Source organism: Gossypium hirsutum, chromosome D11 (assembly GCF_007990345.1).
Source record: "Gossypium hirsutum isolate 1008001.06 chromosome D11, Gossypium_hirsutum_v2.1, whole genome shotgun sequence".
Classification (NCBI taxonomy): Eukaryota; Viridiplantae; Streptophyta; class Magnoliopsida; order Malvales; family Malvaceae; genus Gossypium; species Gossypium hirsutum.
The window spans coordinates 68771931-68797520 of NC_053447.1; the positions used below are offsets into that span (position 1 = coordinate 68771931).

Here is a 25590-nt window from a genome sequence, read left to right on the forward strand (position 1 = left end):
CTCATGTTGTCGTTCCCTTCAGCTTCTTCCTCCATTTCTAAAAGGAAATATGATGTTTTCTTGAGTTTTAGAGGTGAAGATACTCGCAACAACTTCACGGGTCATCTTTATGATGCTATAACTAATGGAAAAGTCAACAATATTACTTATATGTCTAACTAATAACATTATTATAAAAATATATGATTAAATTAGGTTAGAAATTAAATCTTAGGCATAATAAAAAAATTAAAATTGAAATTCTAACATTTTCTTATAATGTAAAAGAAAAAAAAATCCTACACATTAAATTAATAAATTGTATTCATACATAAAATTTTATGATACTGAGTAGATATAAGTTATTTTAGTCTGCACCTAATGAACATTTTAGATGCTTCAAATAGAACTTAATCATATAAAAGGCAAAATGTGAGGGACCGAATTTAAAATAACACATTGTCCTCCCTGGATTCTTCCTTGAAAGAACATGCGTCACCCAATGTCCACACCTACTCGTATTCATTTCGAAAATGAAAAGGTTATAGAGAACTTGCTTAGAAACATCCTTTATTCTTCCCTGGAATTTTCATCTGTTTTTCTCAATCTTCACTCTCATATACTTATTGTTTCTAGTTTCTTTCTGGCGTATTGAGCGATCAATTTTCTTATTTTGAACACTGCATCCACATATATATTTTTCTTCTCAAACATCGTCATGTTGTCATTACCTTCAACTTCCTCATACATTTCTAGAAAGAAATATGATGTTTTCTTGAGTTTTAGAGGTGAAGATACTCGCAAAAACTTCACCGATCATCTCTATGCTGCTCTAAAGAGGAGTGGGATAGTCACTTTCAGGGATGATATAAAGCTGGAGGCCGGCGAAGAGATCGCGCCAGAGCTCTTCAAAGCAATTCAGCAATCATGGTGCTCAGTAATCGTTTTTTCACAAACTTATGCCTTTTCAAGTTGGTGCTTGGAGGAGCTTGCTGAGATTGTTAAACAACATAACAACGACGGCCATAAAGTGTTTCCAATTTTTTACGATGTTGATCCATCTGATTTAAGCAAACAAAAAGGGAAAGTGGAAGAAGCCTTTGCCAGACATGAAGAGAGATACAAAGAAGAAAGTGAGAAGATCCAAAGGTGGCGAAATGCTTTAATTCAAGTGGCTGCAATCAAGGGATGGCATTTAAATAACCGGTAATTCTTTCTTTTCTTCTCTATTTTCTAGTGTTTTGGATATATGTATGTATGTATGTATGTATGTATGTATGTATGTATGTATGTATGTATGTATGTATAACTGTTGAAACAATTGCAGCAAGAGCAACACAAAACAGCAAGCAAAACAATAGGAATGATGATTTGAAATAATGTAACTGAAGGAATTCAACTTCTTCTTTCATTCAAAATTGAAATATATTGAAGTTACAAAATTAACTTGACAGTTACCTAAACATTTAACTACTCCCACTATAATTGACAAATTTGTAACTTAAGCAATACACAAAAACAAAGCTGATAATGTCAGCTATTACATCCATCATATTCAATCAAAAGATTTACTAACTTTGATGTCAAGTTACAAGCCAACTTGATCAAGTTACAAAAGGACCAAATATAAACTAAACTGCTTCTGGTTCAGTCTCAATGCTGGCATGCTAGCTGAGCTGCTGCTGCTACTGCTGCTGGTCATTTGTTGCATTGCAGGCCAATGCTTAACAATAACTTCTTCTTCTTCTTTTTTCTAATCCTATGTGTTTAATTGAAAAGTGTCATATTTCAATAAAAGAGCAAATTTTGTCTTCTGGCTCCGCAACACATCTTGCTTTCTTATTCTTGGTTCTTGTTTGCTTACAAACTATATTATGTTTGATGATTCATTGAAAAAGAAAGTGCATTCGAAACATATCAACAAAATTTTACTCAAAACATTAAAATTTCTTTTTTTTAGGCATGAATCAGAATTTATTAGAGACATTGTTAAGAAGATATCAGCAAAACCATGTCAGACATATCCAGTTACTCATAGCGACTTGGTTGGTATTAGTGAACGCTTGGAGGATTTGTATTTGAAAATAAACATTGGGGAAGATGATGTCCGCGTTATAGGAATTTGCGGAATGGGTGGTATCGGTAAAACGACACTCGCAAGAGTTGCTTACACTCAAATGTCATCTCATTTGAAGGTAAAAGCTTTATTGCTGATATTCGAGAAGTTTCAGACAAATGCGGACTAGTTTCTTTTTAGAAACAACTTCTTTCACAGATCTTTCATGGTGAATGCTTCAACTTTTTCGATGTTCATGAAGGGAGTGACATAATTAGCCATAGGTTGTCTCACAAAAAGGTTCTTGTTGTTCTTGATAATGTTGATAACATACAACACTTAAAATGCTTGGTAGGAAGGCACGATTGGTTCGGATTAGGAAGTAGAATCGTTGTAACAACAAGAGAAGAACATTTGCTTCGGTCTTGGCCAGTTGATGATATGTATGAGCCCAAAACATTGAATCCCAAAGATGCGCTTCAACTTTTCAGTCTGAAAGCTTTTCATAGTGATACAGTGCAGAAAGATGATTTCATTGAGCTTTCTGAACATGTTGTAAATTATGCTGGTGGACTCCCTTTAGCTCTTGAAGTTTTGGGTTCCTTTTTGTGCGGTAGAGATGCGACTCAATGGAGAAGTGCGATTGAAAGACTTAAAAGAGATTCTAATAAAGAAATTCTCAATAAACTTCGAATCAGTTTTGATGGACTGGAAGAAAGAGAGAAGGATATATTTTTAGATATAGCATGCTTCTTCAATGGGGAGAGGAAAGATTTTGTAATAAAAGTATTAGATAGTTGTGAGTTTTTTCCTGATATCGGAATTGATGTTCTCATTAAAAAATCTCTCGTAAAAGTCGATAAATACAACAGATATTTGAAGATGCATGAATTGTTGCAAGAAATGGGAAGAACAATTGTTAAAGAAAAATGTGTTGATGAACCTGGAAAACGTTACAGATTGTGGGAGGAAAGAGACGTCCATCATGTCCTAACAAAATACACTGTAAGTCATTCAACAAAAGTTGCATACTATTTCTTTTCTATCCTCCATTATTCACCATTTATTTTATTTTCTTAGCGTCTGTTCTTGATCTTTTTTAGGCTACAGAAATGATTGAAGGTATAATTATCGATAATAAAAGGTAAGAATTCACACACATAAACTTATATCTATGTGTACTGTAAATAATTATTATTTTTCAATATGCTAAAAAAAACTATATCAAAACTTTTGACATTCAATATTTCAATGTTTAATTATGAAATTTATATATCTAGCAACATATTTACTTTTTCAAAAGAATCAAAAAAGAAATGTATGTATTTTTGAAATATTAATGGTATATTTTTTGTGAAAATTAATGGTATATATTTAATGTACTAAAAGTTTATATCAACGAATTAGATTATAACATGTCATCGAAATTTTTTAATGAAAATAGTTTCATTTTTAATTATGTGTCATTGTTTGGTTCATTAACTTGTAAATTATGCTTTGTTTGCGGACCGAATATAAATCAACATATTAATTCAATTTTTTAGGATTAGGTAATTTAACATCGGATGGGATTATTAGATATAAGTATCTCTTTAATATGGCTATGTTAAAAATATATATTTAAAAATTGTTTTTATTCACATATTTAAAAGGTTCTTAAAGGATCATATCTTAATACCCATATACGAATATGCATTAGATATAAGTATTGGATACGAGTACTTAAAAAACAATATTGATGTAACATTTCTTTTAGATATTGAATGTTTTTGTATATTTTGAAGCTCATTTTTGTTTTGCTCATGGATATTAGGGAATTGAACAAGATACTCAATTTGAGTGTGGATACCTTCTTGAAGATGAAAAAATTGAGATTGCTTAAAGTGCTTTGCCTTTCAAATTGTGATGATGATCTCAAATATCTTTCTAATGACCTACGACTTTTAGATTGGACAGGATACCCTTTGAGAAACTTGCCTTCAAGCTTTCAACCGGACAACCTTGTCGCACTTCTTTTACCATATAGTCACATTCAACAACTATGGAAGGGAAATAGAGTAAGAATTAACTCATCTTATCCTTGTGTTTTAGCTTATTTTAATATAAATTATTAAACTTTGATTAAGGTAAAACAAAAAAAACAAAAATGAGCATTATTATGTTTTCTCATTTGTTTCTAATTTATTATGGTCTTCAACAGCCCTTGTTTAACTTGAAAATAATGAACCTCAGAGGGTCTCAAAACCTGATCAAGACACCAGACTTCACAACAGCATCAAATCTTGAGGTTTTGATTTTGGAAGGTTGTACCAAATTAGTGGATGTTCATCCATCAATCGGGGTGCTTAGGAGCCTTAAACTTTTGAATTTAAGAGATTGCAAAAGTCTTAGGACTCTTCCAACCAAAATTGGAATGGAATCTCTTGAAACATTAATTCTTTCGGGTTGCTCAAATCTTGTAAGGTTTCCGGATGTTGAAGGGAAAATGGAACGCCTAAAAACTCTAGATCTTTCCGGTTGTTATAGAGTGGAAAATTTATCGGAGAATTTGCAGCAAGCAAAGTTTTTGGAAGAGCTCGACTTGAGTGAAACAGCCATAACAGAACCACCATCCTTCATTTTTCAATTTAAAAATCTTAAAGTTCTGTCTTTCAATGGGCGCAAGGGACCATCATATAAGTTACTACCAAATTTGCCTTCTCTTGTCAAGGTAATCCAAGGAAGAAGGACGAATCCCATGGCTCGGATGTTGCCTTTGTTGTCAGGTTTGAGTTCATTAAGAGAGTTGAATCTAAGGGACTGCAATCTTTGTGAAGGAGATATTCCACGTGATATTTCTGGTCTATCCTGTTTGGAAGAACTTGATCTTAGTGGTAACAATTTCATCAGCATACCTGCATCTCTTACTCGACTCTCCAAGCTTAAAGAGCTTATATTGTCAAATTGCAACATGTGCACTCTTGGTGAAGCAGATATTCGTAGTGATCTTTCTGGTCTATACTCTTTGCTACGTCTTGATCTTAGTGGTAAGAATTTCATCACCATTCCTTTGGCTCTTACTCAACTTTCCAGGCTCAAATTGCTTAAATTGTCAGGTTGCAAGATGCTTAAATCATTGCCTGAGCTACCAACAAGTATAAGATATATGATAATAGATGATTGTTCTTCACTTGAAGTAGTTGCAAGTCCATCAAAAGTATGCAATTTAGCGGGTGGTGATGAAATTAGTGCCATTAACTGCTTCAAATTGGCTGAGAAAATCAATGCATTAACACTGCTGAAAGAACATATTAAGGTCAATTAATCTATTTTTTCTCCCTTAGAAAATCTCATACTTGAGAATTTATGGTTTTAGTTACCAAACGACTTGTGTTTAATTTTGCAGGCGGTTCGATATCCAAGAGATTGTTTTCATAGTAGCATCGTTGATATTATGATGCCCGGAAGTGAAATCCCAGAATGGTTTAGCCAACAAAAAAGTGACTCTTCAATTAAGATACCCCTACCTATCAACCTTCGAAAAGATAGTCAATGGATTGGAGTTGCTTGTTGCTGCATTTTTGTCGATAATGGTGCTTCAAGGAATAAGATGCTTTACTGTGATGGATCTATTTTTCGAGGTAGAAATTGTCGACGAATTTTTTGGAGCCTCGGGTGGGTAGGTCGAAGCTTTCACAAGCTCATAATGAAAGATCACCTTTTTCTTCGTTATTTTCTGCGTGATGAATTATATCCAATTTCCTTGGAGGATAAATATGGTGACTGTGAAACCAATAATTTATGGACAGCAGATTGCTTAGATCAAACAGGCGATGAGCTTCAGTTGTGTTTCAATTCCAAATTTGAACCAAATGACGGTTGTGTTAAGGTGAAGAAGTGTGGTGTTAGAATAGTGTATGAGAAAGATTTGGAAGAAATGAAAGAGTTGCAGTGCCATACCACTCAATCTTCTCCAAATTTTGAACACATCCACCAACACTCTGCTCAAAACCATGGATCAGTAGGTAGCACTTCTCACATGAAACGAAAACGTAATATCTCTGAGGAAACGGAGGAAGAAGAGCCGCAACCAAAACGGATGCAAAATTTTTTCAATTTTGTAATGGGCCAATCAAGAGAGAAGCATTAACTGTGGTAAACTACTTAACCAACTTTGTCCTATTAATTTTTTTTTTACACATCTTGTATTTCATTTGAACAATTATTCTAGACTTGTTTTGCATATGCGATATGATCCTTCCATTATATGCCAAAACATTTTAAAATTTTAGCTACTTAATTCATTCCTTTTTACATATACCCGAAATGTGTACATTTTAATTGGTTTCACTTTTTTTTTATTAAAATTATATTTCCATTATATATATTCACTTACATCTATATTTTATGTGTAGATTAAAAACGAAGCAACTTGAAACAAAATTGTGAGACAAAAATGAAGATGAAGCAAGTAATAATAAAGTGAGAATCATTTAATAAGGATTGATCATAATTTCAGCTGAGTTAAAAATTATTTTATTTTTATTGGAGATCAACTTATGTATTCAATTTAATCAATCAAAACTGTTTTTATATATTTAGAAGATTAATTATAAATCGTTAATAGTACTTAAATAGATTTAATTCCTTCTAATAAAGTATCATTTAAATTTGATGGCTTGAAGTACAAATAACATTATTCCAACTCTTCAGTTTATATTTTTTTACACATCTATGTAAACTTATTTGCTTATGAGATATAATCCTTCTTATATATAAAAAATTTTTAAATTTTTTATTTATACACATATTCAACATGAGCTCATATTCTATGCATATCCTAAATGTTGATAACATAGTATTTTTAGACCATTTAAAATTCTTCTTTATGTTTATGATTTTTCTATTTTTAAAAAAATTATGTATTTTAATATTATATAATTTTTTAAATTATGATTGACTTTTTTTGGGTAAACTACAAATATAGTCACTTTTGTTTCACTCAGATTACATTTTAGTCACTTATGTTTGAAATGTTATGTTTTAGTCACTTGCGTATCGTTTTGTTACAAAGTGGTCACTCTACCATTAAGCTCTGTTACCTCCCTAACGGCAATCCTACGTGGCAGTCCAAATGGGTTTTAAATGCCAACTTGGATGTCTAATTGGTACAACAATAGGTTTTTAATTAAATAAATTTAATTAATTAAAAATTTTAAATTAATTACATGTTGAACTGGAAAAGAAAAATCATTCATCTCTTTTTTCTTTTTAGTTTTCCTTTTCATTTTAACTGAAAAAATTATTCTCATCCTAGTTGGAAATCCAAGTTGTCATTTGAAACCCATTTGGATTGCCATGTAGGATTGTCACTAGGGAGATAACGGAACTTAACTGAAGAGTGACTACTTCGTAACAAAACGATAATGTAAGTGGCTAAAACGTAGCATTTCAAACATAAATGACTAAAATGTAATTTGCGGCAAATAAAAGTGACTATTTTTATAGTTTACTTTTTTTTGAATTTTAGAGTTTAGGTTCATTTGTGAACTCTTTCTTGGAATCTTCGTGGAGAGAACATTTATCATCCCCCAATTTCCACACCTACGAGCTTGAGGGCAATGAGGTTGTTGTTTTGGGAGGTTCAAAGGTGAGGGGGAGCTGTTTGGGATGGCGGTCGGTAATGGAAGATGAGAGTGATGAAGCCGGGGTGTGTTGGTGATGTTGGTGGTGAAGATGGGAGCCTCGAGTGATAGAGAGAGAATGGTGAAAAGGCCCCTGGGTTAGCTCAGAGATGAAATTTTCTGCTATTGTTGCCTCCAAACACAGAATTGCTAACCTACCCGGCTTGAATTTTGTAGATTGATTTCATTAACAGAAATCAGTGGAGCATGTTGTGTGTGCTTGCAGTGCAACAAAAGGAATTGGCATTTTGTGCTGCGGAAGATACCTGTAGGTGCTGAGGTAGGTGTACTGGTGCAGAAGGGTGGCCATTGACTGGCTACCACTGTCCCAAGATATTAGGAACACATTAGGATCTGTTTGTAAAGTTAATAAAAATTTGGGGACTTTTATTCAAAATTTTAACTTTTGAATTATTACTTACAATTATTGTAGGCTCCACTTTGTGGACTCTTTCTTGGATTCTTCATGGAGACAACATCTGTCATCCCCCAATTTCCACACGTGCCTGCTTTCATTTGGAAACAAAGGAAATGTATAGAAAAATTGCTTAGGGAAATTGGATCTAGTTCTCTCCTTCATGCTCATATACTATACTATATTGAAAATATATTAAAGAGATTTGACAAGGATTGTACATTAGGTGGTGCTTATATCATTAAAAGGGACAAGTTTAATGCTCATCAATGCCTCAAAATTGGTTTTAAGATTAAGGAAATGGAAAAAATCACTATGCTTATTACTTAATAATAATTGGTTTTATATGTGTAAAAATATTGCATATATAACCCCGAATTTCCACACCTACTCCCTTTCATTTTGTCTACTCTCACCTTCTTGGAGTCTTTCCGGAAACATCTATAACCCCGAATTTCCACACCTAGTCCCTTTCATTTCGAAAAGTAATGTTTTTAATTATTATCTTTCATTGTTAAGTTCATAAAATACAAACCGTCCAACATTTTTAACTCTCACCTTCATGAAAAGAACATATCACCCGGCCCTCTTCTATTTTTCATATGTTTTTCCTCATATATTCATTATTTTCTGATTTTGAACACCAGATTGAAATATCTTCTCCTTTCATACATCCTCATGTTGTCGTTACCTTCAACTTCTTCCTCCATTTCTAGAAAAAAATACGATGTTTTCTTGAGTTTCAGAGGTGAAGATACCCGCAGCAACTTTACCGATCATCTCTATGATGCTCTAAGTAGGAGTGGGATCGTCACTTTCAGAGATGATCCAAAGCTGGAGGCCGGCGAAGAGATCGCACCTGAACTCTTTAAAGCAATTCAGCAATCATGGTGCTCGGTAATCGTTTTTTCACAAACTTATGCCTTTTCAAGTTGGTGCTTGGAGGAGCTTGCTGAGATTGTTAAACAACATAACAACGACGGCCATAAAGTGTTTCCAATTTTTTACCATGTTGGTCCATCTGATTTAAGAAAACAAAAAGAGAAAGTGGAAGAAGCCTTTGCCAGACATAAAGAGAGTTACAAAGAAGATAGTGAGAAGATCCAAAGATGGCGAAATGCTTTAATTCAAGTGGCTGCAATCAAGGGATGGCATTTAAATAAAAGGTAATTCCTTCTTTTCTTCTTTATTTTCTAGTTTTTTGCATATATATGTATATCTTTTTTTTCTTTCTAATCCTATGTGTTTAATTGAAAAGTGTCATATTTCAATAAAAGAGCAAACTTTGTATTCTGGCTCCGCAACAGATCTTGCTTTCTTATTCTTGGTTCTTGTTTGCTTCCAAACTATATTATGTTTGATGATTCATTGAAAAAGAAAGTTTATTTGAAACATATCAACAAAGTTTTATTCAAAACATTAAATTTTCCTCTCTTTTTCTTTAGGCATGAATCAGAATTTATTAAAGACATTGTCAAGAAGATATCAACAAAACTATGTCAGACATATCCAGCTACTCATAGCGACTTGGTTGGAATTAGTGAACGCTTGGAGGATTTATATTTGAAAATAAACATTGGGGAAGATGATGTCCGCGTTATAGGAATTTGCGGAATGGGTGGTATCGGTAAAACGACACTCGCAAGAGTTGCTTACACTCAAATGTCATCTCATTTTGAAGGTAAAAGCTTTATTGCTGATATTCGAGAAGTTTCAGACAAATGCGGACTAGTTTCTTTACAGAAACAACTTCTTTCACAGATCTTTCATGGTGAATGCTTCAACTTTTTCGATGTTCATGAAGGGAGTGACATAATTAGCCATAGGTTGTCTCACAAAAAGGTTCTTGTTGTTCTTGATAATGTTGATAACATACAACACTTAAAATGCTTGGTAGGAAGGCACGATTGGTTCGGATTAGGAAGTAGAATCGTTGTAACAACAAGAGAAGAACATTTGCTTCGGTCTTGGCCAGTTGATGATATGTATGAGCCCACAACATTGAATCCCAAAGATGCGCTTCAACTTTTCAGTCTGAAAGCTTTTCATAGTGATACAGTGCAGAAAGATGATTTCATTGAGCTTTCTAAACATGTTGTAAATTATGCTGGTGGACTCCCTTTAGCTCTTGAAGTTTTGGGTTCCTTTTTGTGCGGTAGAGATGCGACTCAATGGAGAAGTGCGATTGAAAGACTTAAAAGAGACTCTAATAAAGAAATTCTCGATAAACTTCGAATCAGTTTTGATGGACTGGAAGAAAGGGAGAAGAATATATTTTTAGATATAGCATGCTTCTTCAACGGGGAGAAGAAAGATTTTGTAATTAAAGTATTGGATGGTTGTGAGTTTTTTCCTGATATCGGAATTGATGTTCTCATTAAAAAATCTCTCGTAAAAGTTAATAAACACAACAAATATTTGAATATGCATGACTTGTTGCAAGAAATGGGAAGAACAATTGTTAAAGAAAAATGTGTTGATGAACCTGGAAAACGTTGCAGATTGTGGGAGGAAAGGGACGTCCATCATGTCCTAACAAAAAACATTGTAAGTCATTCAACAAAAGTTGCATACTATTTCTTTTCTATCCTCCATTATTCACCATTTATTTTATTTTCTTAGCGTCTGTTCTTGATCTTTTTTAGGCTACAGAAATGATTGAAGGTATAATTATCGATAATAAAAGGTAAGAATTCACACACATAAACTTATATCTATGTGTACTGTAAATAATTATTATTTTTCAATATGCTAAAAAAAAACTATATCAAAACTTTTGACATTCAATATTTCAATGTTTAATTATGAAATTTATATATCTAGCAACATATTTACTTTTTTAAAAGAATCAAAAAAGAAATGTATGTATTTTTGAAATATTAATGGTATATTTTTTGTGAATATTAATGGTATATATTTAATGTACTAAAAGCGTATATCAACGAATTAGATTATAACATGCCATCAAATTTTTTTTAATAAAATGATTTTATTTTTAATTATGTATCATTGTTTGGTTCATTAACTTGTAAATTATGTATTGTTTGCGGACCAAATATAAATCAACATATTAATTCATTTTTTTAGGATTAGGTAATTTAACATTGGATGTGATTGTTAGATATAAGTATCTCTTTAATATGGGTATATTCAAAAAAAATTTAAAAATAATTTTTTTCACATATTTAAAAGGTTCTTAAAGGGTCATATCTTAATACCCATATACGAATGTGCATTAGATATAAGTATTGGATACGAGTACTTAAAAAAAATATATCAATGCAACATTTCTTTTAGATATTGAATGTTTTTGTATATTTTGAAGCTCATTTTTGTTTTGTTCATGGATATTAGGAAATCGAACAAGATGCTCAATTTGAGTGTGGATACCTTCTTGAAGATGAAAAAACTGAGATTGCTCAAAGTGCTTTGCCTTTCAAATTGTAATGATCTCAAATATCTTTCTAAAGAACTACGACTTTTAGATTGGATAGGATACCCTTTAAGATACTTGCCTTCAAGCTTTCAACCGGACAACCTTGTCGCACTTCTTTTACCATGTAGTCACATTCAACAACTATGGAAGGGAAATAGAGTAAGAATTAACTCATCTTATCCTTGTGTTTTAGCTTATTTTAATATAAATTATTAAACTTTGATTAAGGTAAAACAAAAAAACAAAAATGAGCATTATATATATGTTTTCTCATTTGTTTCTAATTTATTATGGTCTTCAACAGCCCTTGTTTAACTTGAAAATAATGAACCTCAGAGGGTCTCAAAACCTGATCAAGACACCAGACTTCACAACAGCATCAAATCTTAAAGTTTTGATTTTGGAAGGTTGTACCAAATTAGTGGATGTTCATCCATCAATCGGGGTGCTTAAGAGCCTTAAACTTTTGAATTTAAGAGATTGCAAAAGTCTTAGGACTCTTCCAACCAAAATTGGAATGGAATCTCTAGAAACATTAATTCTTTCGGGTTGCTCAAGTCTTGTAAGGTTTCCGGAGATTGATGGGAAAATGGAACGTCTAAAAACTCTAGATCTTTTCGGTTGTTATAGAGTGGAAAATTTATCGGAGAATTTGCAGCAAGCAAAGTTTTTGGAAGAGCTAGACTTGAGTGAAACAGCCATAACAGAACCACCATCCTTCATTTTTCAATTTAAAAATCTTAAAGTTCTGTCTTTCAATGGGCGCAAGGGACCATCATATAAGTTACTACCAAATTTGCCTCCTCTTCTCAAGGTAATCCAAGGAAGAAGGACGAATCCCATGGCTCGGATGTTGCCTTTGTTGCCAGGTATGAGTTCTTTAAGAGAGCTAAAACTAAGGGACTGCAATCTTTGTGAAGGAGATATTCCACGTGATATTTCTGGTCTATCCTGTTTGGAAAAACTTGATCTTAGTGGTAACAATTTCATCAGCATGCCTGCATCTCTTACTCGACTCTTGAAGCTTGCAAATCTTATATTGTCAAATTGCAACATGTGCACTTTTGGTGAAGCAGATACTTATAGTGATATTTCTGGTCTATCCTCTTTGAGTTATCTTAATCTTAGTGGTAACAATTTCATCAGCATACCTGCATCTCTTACTCGACTCTCAAAGCTTCATGTTCTTGACTTGTCAAATTGCAACGTGTGCACTCTTGGTGAAGCAGATATTCATAGTGATCTTTCTGGTCTATCCTCTTTAATAAGTCTTGATCTTAGTGGTAATAATTTCATCACCATTCCTTTGGCTCTTACTCAACTTTCCAGGCTCAGATTGCTTACAATGTCAGGTTGCAAGATGCTTAAATCGTTGCCTGAGCTACCAACAAGTATAGCAGTTGTGACTATAGATGGTTGTTCTTCACTTGAAGTAGTTGCAAGTCCATCAAAAGTATGCAATTTAGTGGGTTGTGGTGACATTCGTGCCATTAACTGCTTCAAATTGGCTGAGAAAATCAATGCATTAACACTGCTGAAAGAACATATTAAGGTCGATTAATCTAATTTTTCTACCATAGAAAATCTCATACTTGAGAATTTATGGTTTTAGTTACCAAACGACTTGTGTTTTATTTTGCAGGGGGTTCGATATCCAAGAGATTGGTTTGATAGTTGCATCTTTGATATTATGATGCCCGGAAGTGAAATCCCAGAATGGTTTAGCCAACAAAAAAGTGACAAATCAATTAAGATACCCGTTCCGAAAGATAGTCAATGGATTGGAGTTGCTTGTTGCTGCATTTTTGTCAATAATGATGCTTCAAGGCATATCGAGGCTATCGGATGTAATGCATCTATTTTTCGAGGTAGAAATTGTCGACCAATTGATCGGAGAAACCGGTGGGTAGGTCGATACCTTGACAAGCCCATAATGAAAGATCACCTTTTTCTTCGTTATTTTCCGCGTGATGAATTATATCTTTCCTTGGCGGATAAATATGGTGACTGTGAAACCAATAATTTATGGACAACAGATTGCTTAGATCAAATAGGCGATGAGCTTAAGTTGTCTTTCAATGCCGAATTTGGACCAAATTGCCGTTGTGTTAAGGTGAAGAAGTGTGGTGTTAGAATAGTGTATGAGAAAGATTTGGAAGAGATAGAGTTGCGGTGCCATACCACTCAATTTTCTCCAAATTTTGAACACATCCACCAACACTCTGCTCACAACCATGGATCAGTAGGTAGCACTTCTCACATGAAACGAAAACGTAATATCTATGAGGAAACGAAGGAAGAAGAGCCGCAACCAAAACGGATGCAAAATATTTTCAATTTTGTAATGGGCCAATCAAGAAAGAAGCATTAACTGTGGTAAACTACTTAACCAACTTCGTCCTATTAATTTTCTTTTACACATCTTATATTTCATTTAAACAATTATTCTAGACTTATTTTGCATATGAGATATGATCCTTCCATTATATGCCAAAACATTTTAAAAAATTTTATTCATATTCATATTCAACATCTACATATTTTAAATGTTAATAACATTGTTTTTTATACCATTTAAAATTTTAGTCACTTAGGTCCGGTTGTTTGAGGTAAAACATTTTTCGAAAAAGCTTTTCAGCCTTTTCCATTGTTTATTTGGCTGAAAATGATTTTCCAATGTAAAACATTTTACAAAACAAGGGAAAAGGAGGTGTTTTTTTTGGGAAAATGACTTACCCTTTTTTATTTCGGTAAGACATTTTCCAAAGTTTCTCCTCTTCACATCCCAACATCAGAACTTTCTAAAGGCTCTCTCCTTCTCCTTCCCCTTCCCTTCATTGCGTCCCCGACCCAGGATTCATCTCTATATCAAAAACAACCAACAGTAGTTTCGTTGACAAAAAGGAAAAAAGCCCTAGCTATTTCTAGTCTTTTCAGAAATGAAACTCTCAACAATTTGGTGATTTTTTCTCTTCAATTTTTTAATCTATTTTCCTTCAGCAATTTTCCACTTCAAGCAAAATCAGTCGATTCAAATTCGAAATTCAATTCAGAATTGATTAGGTGGGATTTTGATCAGGTTCAATTTGTGATGGAGTTAATAATTTTGTGTTTGAATTGGGTCTTTTGATGTGTTTGATTTTATGGGTATTTGATTTTGAACCACTTCTTTTTATGATTGTCTGTTCTATACTACAATGCTGGAATGGATGTTAGCAGAGATGGGTGATTTGTGGTCACCCTTAATTTTGTAAAATAGATGAAATGGCTAATTCTTTGTTTGGTAGGATTACTTATTTTTATCCTCTCCTTTGCGTTTCTTGATTCATGATGAATAATGTTGTATGCGTTGCCTGATTGTATTTTGTTGATTCCCATGTATGAGAAATAGACATGGAGGAGTTAATTCTTTATGTGCTCCTCCATGCACAAAAAATAAGGAAGGGGAAACAATTATGGAATGCTTTTAATCTGTTAGGACAAAAGAAAATTCAAGTAGGTTAAAAGGTTAAGATCATGGTTTGATTTTATAAGACAGATACTGATTTCTCTTTGAGTTTGAGGTCTCCGGCTTTATCAGATTCCAACTCCAATATTTGGTCTTCAGTCAGCAGAATCAAGAAATGGTTAAAAGGTTAATCCTATTGTTTTCTTTTAGAATGATCGAGTGTATGGAAAGAATGACATGAATGGGATTTTTGGTCTCTTTTGCTGTTGCCTAGGTATGGAGTGTATTGATGTGAAGAGAATATGATCTTGCAGTGCGTAGAAGGATTGAAGCATTTATTTGCTTCAGTGTTGTAATGATGTGATAATGATTTGTACAAGCAGTCAAGAGGTCTTGTCGATCCTGAACTTCTTGCAAGAGAGACCGTTTGTATGTTATCATTTTTTCTTTTCTTTTTAAATATTATCCTATATTGCTTATGTGATAAATTCAGTGCTTTTGCTTGATTTAACTTTTGTTCAGTCTTTGCCTGTGTTATTTTAGTTCTTGAGTCATTCTACTGAAATTTGTTTTTTGCTCATCTTCATGCAGTTAGTGTAAGTAAAATAGAAGCACTTTATGAGCTTTTCAAGAAGATAAGCAATGTTGTTATAGATGATGGGCTGATCAACAAGGTCTTTGTTTTTTCATAGTTCCCATTTTGTTCTATAATTGATATCTTTTGTTATGTTTGTCAAGTTTTTTGGCTTGATGATCACGCCTCGTCTTGAGTTGGCTCTTTCCCATTCATCTTTGTAGTATTTAAGTTTTATTTATATTACTATTTGACAGGAGGAGTTCCAATTGGCGTTATTCAAAACAAACAAAAAAGAGAGTTTATCTAATATTAATTAATAATGTCTCTATCCTTGAAACAATAATTCTTGTTATCATAATATTGCTTGAGTTGCTGTCAATATATTTCTGATTTCACTGCAAATATTTGACTTGTTTGATACAAAGCATAACAGAATTCTAGGTTTCGAAGAGTTTGCTCGTGCTCTCTCTGTCTTCCATCCAAATGCGCCCATTGACGATAAGAATGATTGTATACTTCGTCTCTATGTTTACCTCTCTTGTTGTAAGCCATAATCATGTTAACATAGTAATTGGATGTAAATGACTGGTATGGAAATGGAATTATGGACTTTTGTGCATAGACGATGTGTCTAAACTATGTATTCTTGTGTATACATATTCTTGTGTAATCTATTTTCTTAGACTAGGGAATTTCTTTTTGTAATTGATTTTTTTCTCTTTGAATCCTTTTATTTGGCACTGGTTCTTAAGGTTTAATTTGATGTATTTATTTATAAATAAATCATTGCGTAAAATATAAATTTAATAGATATAAAATAAATTCAATTACACAATGAGAAGATAATAAATTCTTAAATGTATGTTTGTTTCATTTAAAAGGGCTTTTATAAAATATTTTCAGAAAATCTGTCAAACAACAGAAAATATTTTACACAGATTCATCTAAATACCAGAATATGTTAGCTTTTCCAGAAAAGTAAGCCATTTTCTAGAAATCATTTTCTGGAATTCATTTTCAGTCTAACAAACGGACCCTTAATTCATTCCTTTTTACATAATCAAAATGTGTATTAGACCTGTCCATGGGTCGGGCGGCCCGACGGCCCGCCCGAAATATGAGAGGGTTTGGGTAAAATATAGGCCCGAAATATGGGCTTGGGCAAAAAAAGAGGCCCGTTTAGAAAATGGGCCGGGCCTCGGACATAATTTTTTTGGCTAGGGCCCAGCCCGAAAATATATTAAATATATATATTTTTATGTTTAAAATATACTAGTTTAAGTTTTTAATTTTAGTTTAACTTTTTTATGTTTAAAATATACTATATTGTCCTCATTAACCTTGTTGTTTTGGTCCTCAAAGTAATTTGCTATGGTCTGATATGGTATAAGAGGTTTCGGTCCTATGAGCTAATTTAATTATATTTTCTTTCTGAAAATGCATGTCTGGTTTGGCAGAAACTCAAGTCCACAAGATTCACTGCCAATCAGCTAATCCTCTTGAAATTTGATGAAAGCAGTCTAGTTAACCAAAATGTGGTTCTACACTTATTTCCCCAAGTTTATTGGTCAAATGAAAAAAAAAAAAAACATATCTGCCTAAGTACTGGAACTGGTAGTGAGAATCACTTAGTTTATGTATTATGTAATATTGGTAAATGATAGCAATTGAAAGTGATAACATTGGTAAATCTTGCACATGTAATATTGGTTGGTTTTAAGATAAAAAAAATGTAAACTTATTTGTTTACAAAAATACTTTTTAACAGCACTGACAAATACGAATTGTAAATAAAAAGGAATAAAAAGAAATCTGTTACAAAATAATAATAATAATAAAACATCAGGTTAGTTTTACTAATCAAATATTAGATTTTGTTACAACAATTATTACAATTAACAATTAATACAATTAATAATTTGATAATTTTACTAATCAACTGTTAGATTTTGTTACAACAATTAATACAATTAACAATTAATAATTTGATAATTTTACTAACAATTAATTTTAATAACAATTAGTTTTAATTTTATCAAAAAAATTAATTTTAATTAAAAATGGGCCGGGCCGGGCCGGGCTAGGCCCTATATTTTTTTCCCGGGCCGGGCCTGGACAAAATCTTAGGCCCATATTTCGGGCCGGGGCGGGCCCAGGCCTAGGAAGCGGGCTGAAATTTTTTCCTGGGCCCGGCCCGGCCCATGGACAGGTCTAATGTGTATATTTTGATTGGTTTCACCTTTTTTTTATTAAAATTTTATTTCCACTATATATATTCACTTACATCTATATTTTATATTTGTAGGTTGAAGATGAAGCAAATTAAAACAAAATTGTGAGACAAAAATGAAGACGAAGCAAGTAATGATAAAATGAGAATCCTCTAATAAGGATCAATCATAATTTCAACTGAGTTAAAAATCATTTTATTTTTATTGGAGACCAACTTATGTGTTCAATTTAATCAGTCAAAACTGTTTTTATATATTTGAAAGATTAAATATAATTTCTTAAAGGTACTTAAATAGATTTAATCCCTTCTAATAAAGTATCATTTAAATTTCATGGCTTGAAGAAGAAATAATATTATTCCAACTCCTCAATTTATATTTTTTTATAAAATATTTATGTTTAGACATTTATTTTTAATAGTTCTTCAAATATGAATATATATAAAGTATGCACTAATATTCAATTAGAAAAATTTTTGTGCGTGAGACACTAATTCATATTTTTTTCTTTTAAAAAATTCAATAGATTCATTTATCTCTCATCACTGGACCTCTAGTTAGTTTTGCCATTATAATCTGCAAACATTGAATCAACGGCATTATTGAGCTTAACGGAAGAAAATGTTGGGAAAATAAAATACAGATGCAATTCTGTTGAAGTTGGCCTCCATTCAGCTCATGCAGCAAGGAGCAGCACATGCAGTCGAGCCAAGCTTGCAGGAGCTGAAGCACAATGCTGCTGTTGAGTTTCATTTTTCATTTTATTACTCTAATGATCATTTTGTAATCAAGTTAGATTTGAACTTAGTTGGTATCTCTTTCATGATGTGTGCGGCCCCATGAAGACCGAGTCACTGAATAGAAGCAGGTACTTCATTCTGTTTATTGATGATTACTCAAGACTTTACTGGATTTATTTTTTGAAGCAGAAATCAGAAGTGGCCTCAATGTTTTGCAAGTTTAAGGCTGCTGTAGAGACTGAAGCAGGCTGCAAGCTCAAGACTCTAAGGTCTGATAATAGAACTGAGTATACCTCAGCTCAGTTTCAAGCCTTTTATGCTGAAGCAGGCATTAGACATCAACTTACTAACACTTACACACCATTTAAGGCTCTATTTAAGGCATGGTTTGGGTTCAAGCCTTCACTGGCCCACCTGAGGGTCTTTGGCAACATATTCTATGCTCAGGTTCCAACAGTGAAGAGGGACAAGTTGACCAAGAAGGCTCAACCTGGCATTCTGGTAGGCTATAGCACAGTCAAGAAAGGCTATAGAAACTTGGATCCTTCAAGAAACAAGGTGCTTGTGAGCAGAGATGTGGTGATTGATGAGAAAGTATGTTGGAATTGGGAGAAAAATAAACTGGAGATAGTTCCTGAAGACTTGATGGCAGATCAAACTGAGCCAGATCAGAATGATTCTGAAATGGACATAGATGATGAACCAGTCAGGGGCACAAGACCATTGGCTGAAATTTACGAAAGAGCTCAAGTGGCTGAGGTTGAACCAAGCTGATTTGAAGAGGCTGAAGCTCAGCAAGGCTGGAAATAGGCCATGATTGATGAAATCAATATGATTGATAAGAATCAGACATGGGAACTAGTTGAGAGACCAGGTAACAGGAAGGTTATTGGGGTAAAATAAGTGTTTCGAGCCAAGCACAATGCTGATAGGAGCTTGAATAAGCTGAAAGCAAGGCTAGTTGTCAAGGGGTTTAGCCAGAAGTATGGTTTTGATTACCTAGAAACCTTTGCACCAGTGGCCAAGCTAGACAACATCAGGCTGCTAATTGCCTTAGCAGCACAAATGCTGTGGAAAATTCATTAACTCGATGTGAAGTCAGCCTTCTTAAATGGATTTCTTGAAGAGGAGATCTATGTTGAACAACCTCAAGGTTTCAAAGTGGCTAGAAAAGAAGACATGGTTTACAAACTGAAGAAAGCCTTGTATGGCTTTAACCGGGCACCTAGGGCATGGCATAGTAGGATCGATAGCTACTTGGTCAGTTTGGGATTTGAAATGAGCATTAGTGAGCCAATATTATATGTCAAGAAGGAAGGAATAGAAACTCAGCTCATTGTATCCTTATATATTGATGACCTGTTAGTGACAGGAGGAGACCAAGAAATGTTGGCTGATTTCAAAGCCAAAATGCAATAGATGTTTGAGATGTCTGATTTGGGACAAATGTCCTACTTCCTTGGTATGGAAGTGTCCCAACCTCAAAATGGAATCTTTTTGAGTCAGAAAACATTTGCAATGAATATTCTAACCAAGTTTTCTATGTTGAATTGCAAGGGAACAAACACACCAATTGCCATTGGAGAAAAGCTATCAAGCCAAGGTGTTTTTGAACAGGTTACTGAATCTGTTTATAGAAGCCTAGTTGGTTGCTTGTATTATTTAACTGCCACCAGACCAGACATCATGCTTGCTATGAGTTTACTTTCAAGATTTATGCATTGCTGCAATGAAAAACACTTTAAAGCTTCAAAAAAGGTCCTCAGGTACTTCAAAGGTAGCCTGAATTATGGAATGTTATATAACAAGGTTGAAAACTTTAAACTGATTGGCTATGCTGGTAGTGATTAGGCTGGCTCAATGGATGATATGAAGAGTACCTTAAGGTATGTTTTTACATTTGGCTCAGCCATTTTCTGTTGAAGTTCAAAGAAGAAATCAGTTGTTGCTCAATCAACAGCTAAAGCAGAATATGTGGTAGTTGCAGGAGCTGTGAATCAAGCCATATGGCTAAGGAAAATCTTAGCTGACTTGAATATGCACCAAAAGGAAGCAACAGAGATCTATTGTGACAACCAATCTGCTGTTGCAATTGCAAAGAATCCAGTGTTCCGTGGGAGGACAAAACACTTCAAGATTAAGTTCCATTTTGTTAGGGAAATGGAGCAAGCTCGAGAAGTAGAGTTGATTCATTGCAATTCTGAAGGACAATTGGTAGACATCTTGACAAAGCCCCTTAGTGTGTCAAGGTTTGACAAATTAGGAAAGAAAATAGGAATTTGCAGTATGGAGTCGAATGAGGAGTGTTGAAGTTGGCCTCCATACAGCTCATGCTGCAAGAAGTAGCACATGCAGTCGAGCCAAGCTTGCAGGAGCTGAAGCATGATGCTGCTATTGAGTTTCATTTTTCATTTTGTTACTCTAATGATCATTTTGTAATCAAGTTAGATTTGAACTTAGGGTGAGTTTGGATGGGCGGTGCGTTTACCTATGATTAGTGTAAAAACAGCAGTGGCAGTGAGATTAGATACTGTAGTGATACTGTAGCGTGAGACAAAAAGTAAGCTAAACGCACCGCACTGTACCCAATCAGCCATCCAAACCCACCCTTAGTTGGTAAATCCTTCATGATGTAATTAGGTGTTGATTGACTGAAAATTCAGCAAAGCAACATGTACAAGTTAATTTAGCAAGTTTCAATGTAACTTAGTGGTGTTAGGTAGTTGTTTAGGTGAAAACTTGTTTGTACTAACCAGCTTGTCTGACATATGTAATGGCTTAATGCCTTTGTTCAGTGTTGGCAATAAAAATTCAATTAGTTTTCATCCATATACTCTTCATTTTTCTTTGCTTTCAATTCGGTTCTGTTCTTAAGCAAATTTCTGCTTTGTTTCTTCTCCAAGTCACGAGTCTTGCTGTTCAAGTCATAGCTAAGCTAGCTTGCTTGTTGTTTATAACACCAACAGATCCTAAGCAACAAATACAACTTTACATGAGAACCTAATCCCATCACCAAACTATTTTAAGTGCTTGGAACTTAAAAATGAGAGCTCTTTCTTATCCTGCTCTATCTTCTGCAACTAATGTAAAAGAGTTACAACAATGCACACACAAACAAAACGAATATGGCGGCCTTCAGCTTCATCAATACACTAAATACACCTAGGTGATCAAGATGGAGGGCTATACTTAAGATGTTGCTCATAGAAGCTGATTAACTGCAATGGAAGAAAAAAAACACAAAAGAAGTGCAAGAATTGTTAGCTCTTTGAGTCAATTTAATGAAGGAAAAGATCAGGCAAGAAAATGATCCATTACCAGTAGTGGATTGTTAGCTTTAAGATATTGGTTGTCCACCATAACCTCTTTTCTATCGGACCTGTCAAAATATGACAAACAAAATTTATCATCGACAACATGAACTTCAAGAAAGTGTAGCATTTGAGGACTCTCAGAGACTCCAACAACAGAATCACATCTAAGATCAGCAAGCTAAAATTTTAGCATTCTAGAAGTTCATGTCCTAAAATTACTTGCTATGTTAGGGGCCACAAGTGGTAGCATCATCAATTTCTCGTAAATAAAATCCTCGGGAATGAAACAAACTGTTATTTGAAGGTAAAAAGAATATCCTGAAAGCCAAAAAGAAATGTCTAAATCAGGTCATACATAATCAGCACATAGTGCTTATGAAGTGTAGGACATTCTCCCAAATCAAGAACTAAAGAAAAACATGATGATTTCTAAGAAACTATATCCAAATACATGTGCAAACATGATAGTCACAACAGAAAAGAGTACATAAAATGCCCCAACAACAACCGAAACTCTAAAGAGCGACATGAATGATGAAAGTACATTAAGTGTTAATACATCGCAACATGATAAGTTGATAACTTACGCAAGCAAGAACCAAACTTCAATCCAATAACACCACACACCAATGGCAAAGTAAATTATTTTGAAGTCAGCTGAACTAAAACTTTAGAAATTTTTTAGAGTAATTAAATTGATTAGGATCTGAATGGGCGTATATGTTGAAGGCTAGAAGTTTCAGACTAAAAGGTACTAAGCAATGCATGGATATGATTTCAAGACATGATACGTCAGCCAATTAAGGTACAAAGGCAAGCAATCATACATTTTTGCAAGCTAATTGCATTCCATTTACTTCTTATAGAAAAAGAGAATGAAAATTCATAGCAATGCTCAAAATATAGCTGCAAGATTCATTCGGTTCAAAGGTGATTGAAATAGAGTTTGTAACAAACCTGATTGCCAAGAAGGTTACTGACACATCTTGAGTGTTGGCTAAAACGGAAGCCGAAAATCTACAGGCTTGAGGATCTTAGTTATGACAGATTGACAGGTACACTTAAAGAATTATCAATAGGGGACCTATGACTCGAACTGTCTACTGCTAAACCAAGATTTACGATTTCCATCTCCGCATCTGTAATTGCATAGCCAACATGGACATTTGTAGCATTTTGAGTCAAATTAGGTCCGGAAGAGGCTGGATCCTGTTTAAACCTCTTAACAGAACCAGACTTCCTTCTTTTAGCTCCCGTGCGACTCTGAACTGATTCCCCACGGTCAACCTTTGGTAACCCATTTACAGGTCCATCACCTTCAGCAGCTCTGCCTTCTTGAAACCGAATTGCAAGCTTATCTGTATTGCCCCCTTCAGAAGATAATGCACCTTTTAGCTCACTAAGTTTGGTATCATAATCATTTTAATGCTTTGTCTCGTCAATTTTCTTTGAACCGTTTGCAGAATTGTTATCCTTAACTCTTTTAGCTGTCACTGTTATTTGTTTCATTGAAAAGACCAAGATGCCGGACGGGATGAGCTCCAGGAATTCCTTTGTTAGGAGAGATTACAAAGACTATTCCATGGCCATGGAAGTATCCCGGTACAATTGCAAAAATGAATGTGGTAGAAAAGGATGAAACACTACCATTTTTGGAGACCAAATGGTAGTAATTTTGCTATTAATTTTGTATTATACATAAAGTTAGATTTAGTCTATATTCTCTAGATCATTTTTAATCATTATATTTTTTGAATTTTAGTCTTAATGCAAACGTTAATAGTTAAATCTATTGACTGATTGTTTATAGTAACATGTAGAAATAGTAAGCTGACATAACATTACACATGCCATAATATATTTGCCGCATCAAATTTTAAAAATAACAAAACCTATCTTAATAAATTTAATTGCTACCATTTAATCTCATGTTCTATGTTCCCTTGAAGTTGAGCACCTTGATCCACTAAATCTTTCCTCTTTGTATACCCTCCTCAAGCACAAGCAAACGGCAACCCCAACTAATATACCCACACTTGCCACTGGAACCATGATCCAAACCCACAGTTGATTGCCATTTCCTCCTATATCAGTATCAGAAAACGCCCATGATTTCACACAGTTGAGCTCAGTTTCATTGCTTGTTGAACCAAAGAATCCCATGAAAATCTTCTGCGGAAGATAAGTAGAGAGATCTACAGGCTAAGAAAAGCACAAGTGTCTGGTTGTCCCCAATGAAAACTGACACGTTTCAGCCGTCATAACACAGATGCACCCTTAAATCCTGACCTCCGACTGAAATGTAAACATCGTAGTTGCTTAAAGAAACTTGCTTGGTCGACTGGATTCTGTTTATATTTAACCCAATATGGTTGCCCTCCATGTCTTGCTCATCACTCTTCCTGGTGTCAAATTCCACCGCCACACTGGCTTGAGAAGAACCATTTGTGTTCGCATTTACCATCCCCAGCCACCATACTTGGCTGTTGTCCGGTAGGCTAGAGTTGTCGTTTATTAAAAAGGCAACGCCTTCGCCACCATGAGAGGTTTGGTTGAGGATATTGAGGACGAACTCATATTGAAAGAAGCAATGGTGGTGTGGTTGCCTTTCCAAAGCTGAAATGGTTTCTTATAAAGAGCTCGTCCAGAAAAATTTTCCATGGAACCTCCATCAACATCTGGAGTAACTTGGATGGCTCTAAGAACTATGTAAGAATTCCTACTCAAGATAAGCTGGCCTTCATCTTCTTTCTGGAAAATTGAACTAAAAACAGGTTACTTGAACAAGAAAAACTGCTGGGATTAAAAAATAGGCTAAAAGAGAAGACCCCATGCTAGCTGCAAAATGTGGCTAATCCCATTCATTCAAAGTCCAAAACAGAGTAATTACTTCCCCTGGTTTTCCATAAATCAGTGCTAAAGTTCCCAACCTATATATAGTGTTGACAAATTACCAATTGCTGCAATACTGTATGTATATTCTACGATAATCATATATTTTCAACATATCAATTCTTTTTTACTCATAATCACGTAAACATAATTATGACTAAAAAAATACAGACTGTATGCTTGTTCCATGCTGTTTTGCCAGACAGTTCTTTCCCCCCACTTAACATTGCCGTTCCAAGGGGGTAATTTTTTGTTGAATAAGTTGGTTTAAAAATATCCCTAATTTCAACAAAAGAATCAGTCTACGCACCTTTCCAATATTATTTATATATTTTGTTTGATTTAAATCTTACACATCATTTAAAGTTATCGTGAAATCTTGTAACTTGTTCATTTAATTAGATTGATATTGAACACTAGTCATTCGAACACGTTAAAAAGAATAAATTTTAAAATTAATAAAATAATCAAGTTTATTTTATTTTATTTTATTAAAATTTATCTTTAAAAAACCATATTTTAATTAACTAATTACTATACTTATTATTTAATTGAATAATATGACTACTCGACTGAATCAGTGAACCTGAAAGCTACAATAATATTTACCGAACAAAGAACAGCAATGGCTCATACCATTGAAATCTGTTGAATTTAGTTCCCATGCAAGACATGCAAAGGTGGCCATGCAAGGAGAAGTGGCAACAAGCAGTCTAGCTATGAAGTGCAGAAACTAGAGCTTGAAGTTGCCTAACTACTTGTTATGTTTTGATTGTATTTTTAATTATTATTTTGTAATCTAGTTCATGTTGAACTAAGTTGGTAAACCTTATGATGTT

At 33.9% G+C, this 25590-nt stretch overlaps 3 protein-coding genes across 6 annotated transcripts in view; all 3 read left to right on the forward strand.

Annotated features, from left to right (window-relative positions):
- The window catches only part of LOC107963264 (TMV resistance protein N), a 36424-nt gene extending 20158 nt beyond the window's left edge, over window positions 1–16266 (forward strand). Inside the window, exons 2-8 of one of the 4 annotated variants that reach the window (XR_005920807.1) lie at window positions 9559–10660; window positions 10759–10799; window positions 11468–11708; window positions 11854–13101; window positions 13192–15183; window positions 15272–15426; window positions 15589–16266. Coding sequence is in view for 1 of the 4 variants with exons in the window: in XM_041105028.1 (XP_040960962.1) it covers window positions 9559–10660; window positions 10759–10799; window positions 11468–11708; window positions 11854–13101; window positions 13192–13920 (3361 nt within the window). In the remaining 3 variants the exon portion in view is untranslated. Of the gene's footprint in view, window positions 1–8687; window positions 9280–9558; window positions 10661–10758; window positions 10800–11467; window positions 11709–11853; window positions 13102–13191 lie in introns of those variants that run through there. The other 3 variants (XR_005920806.1, XR_005920805.1, XM_041105028.1) reach the window with 3 other exon arrangements.
- LOC121223494 (disease resistance protein RPV1-like) lies at window positions 511–1636 on the forward strand. The gene has a single exon (XM_041105036.1). It carries the CDS (start codon window positions 698–700, stop codon window positions 1187–1189), a length of 492 nt encoding a protein of 163 aa, XP_040960970.1. The 5' UTR covers window positions 511–697; the 3' UTR covers window positions 1190–1636.
- Window positions 3823–6309, forward strand: LOC121203528 (disease resistance-like protein DSC1). Its single transcript, XM_041105033.1, has 3 exons — window positions 3823–4092; window positions 4236–5330; window positions 5421–6309. Exons 1-3 carry the CDS (start codon window positions 3838–3840, stop codon window positions 6162–6164), a joined length of 2094 nt encoding a protein of 697 aa, XP_040960967.1. The 5' UTR covers window positions 3823–3837; the 3' UTR covers window positions 6165–6309.
- Window positions 16267–25590: the final 9324 nt, after the last annotated feature.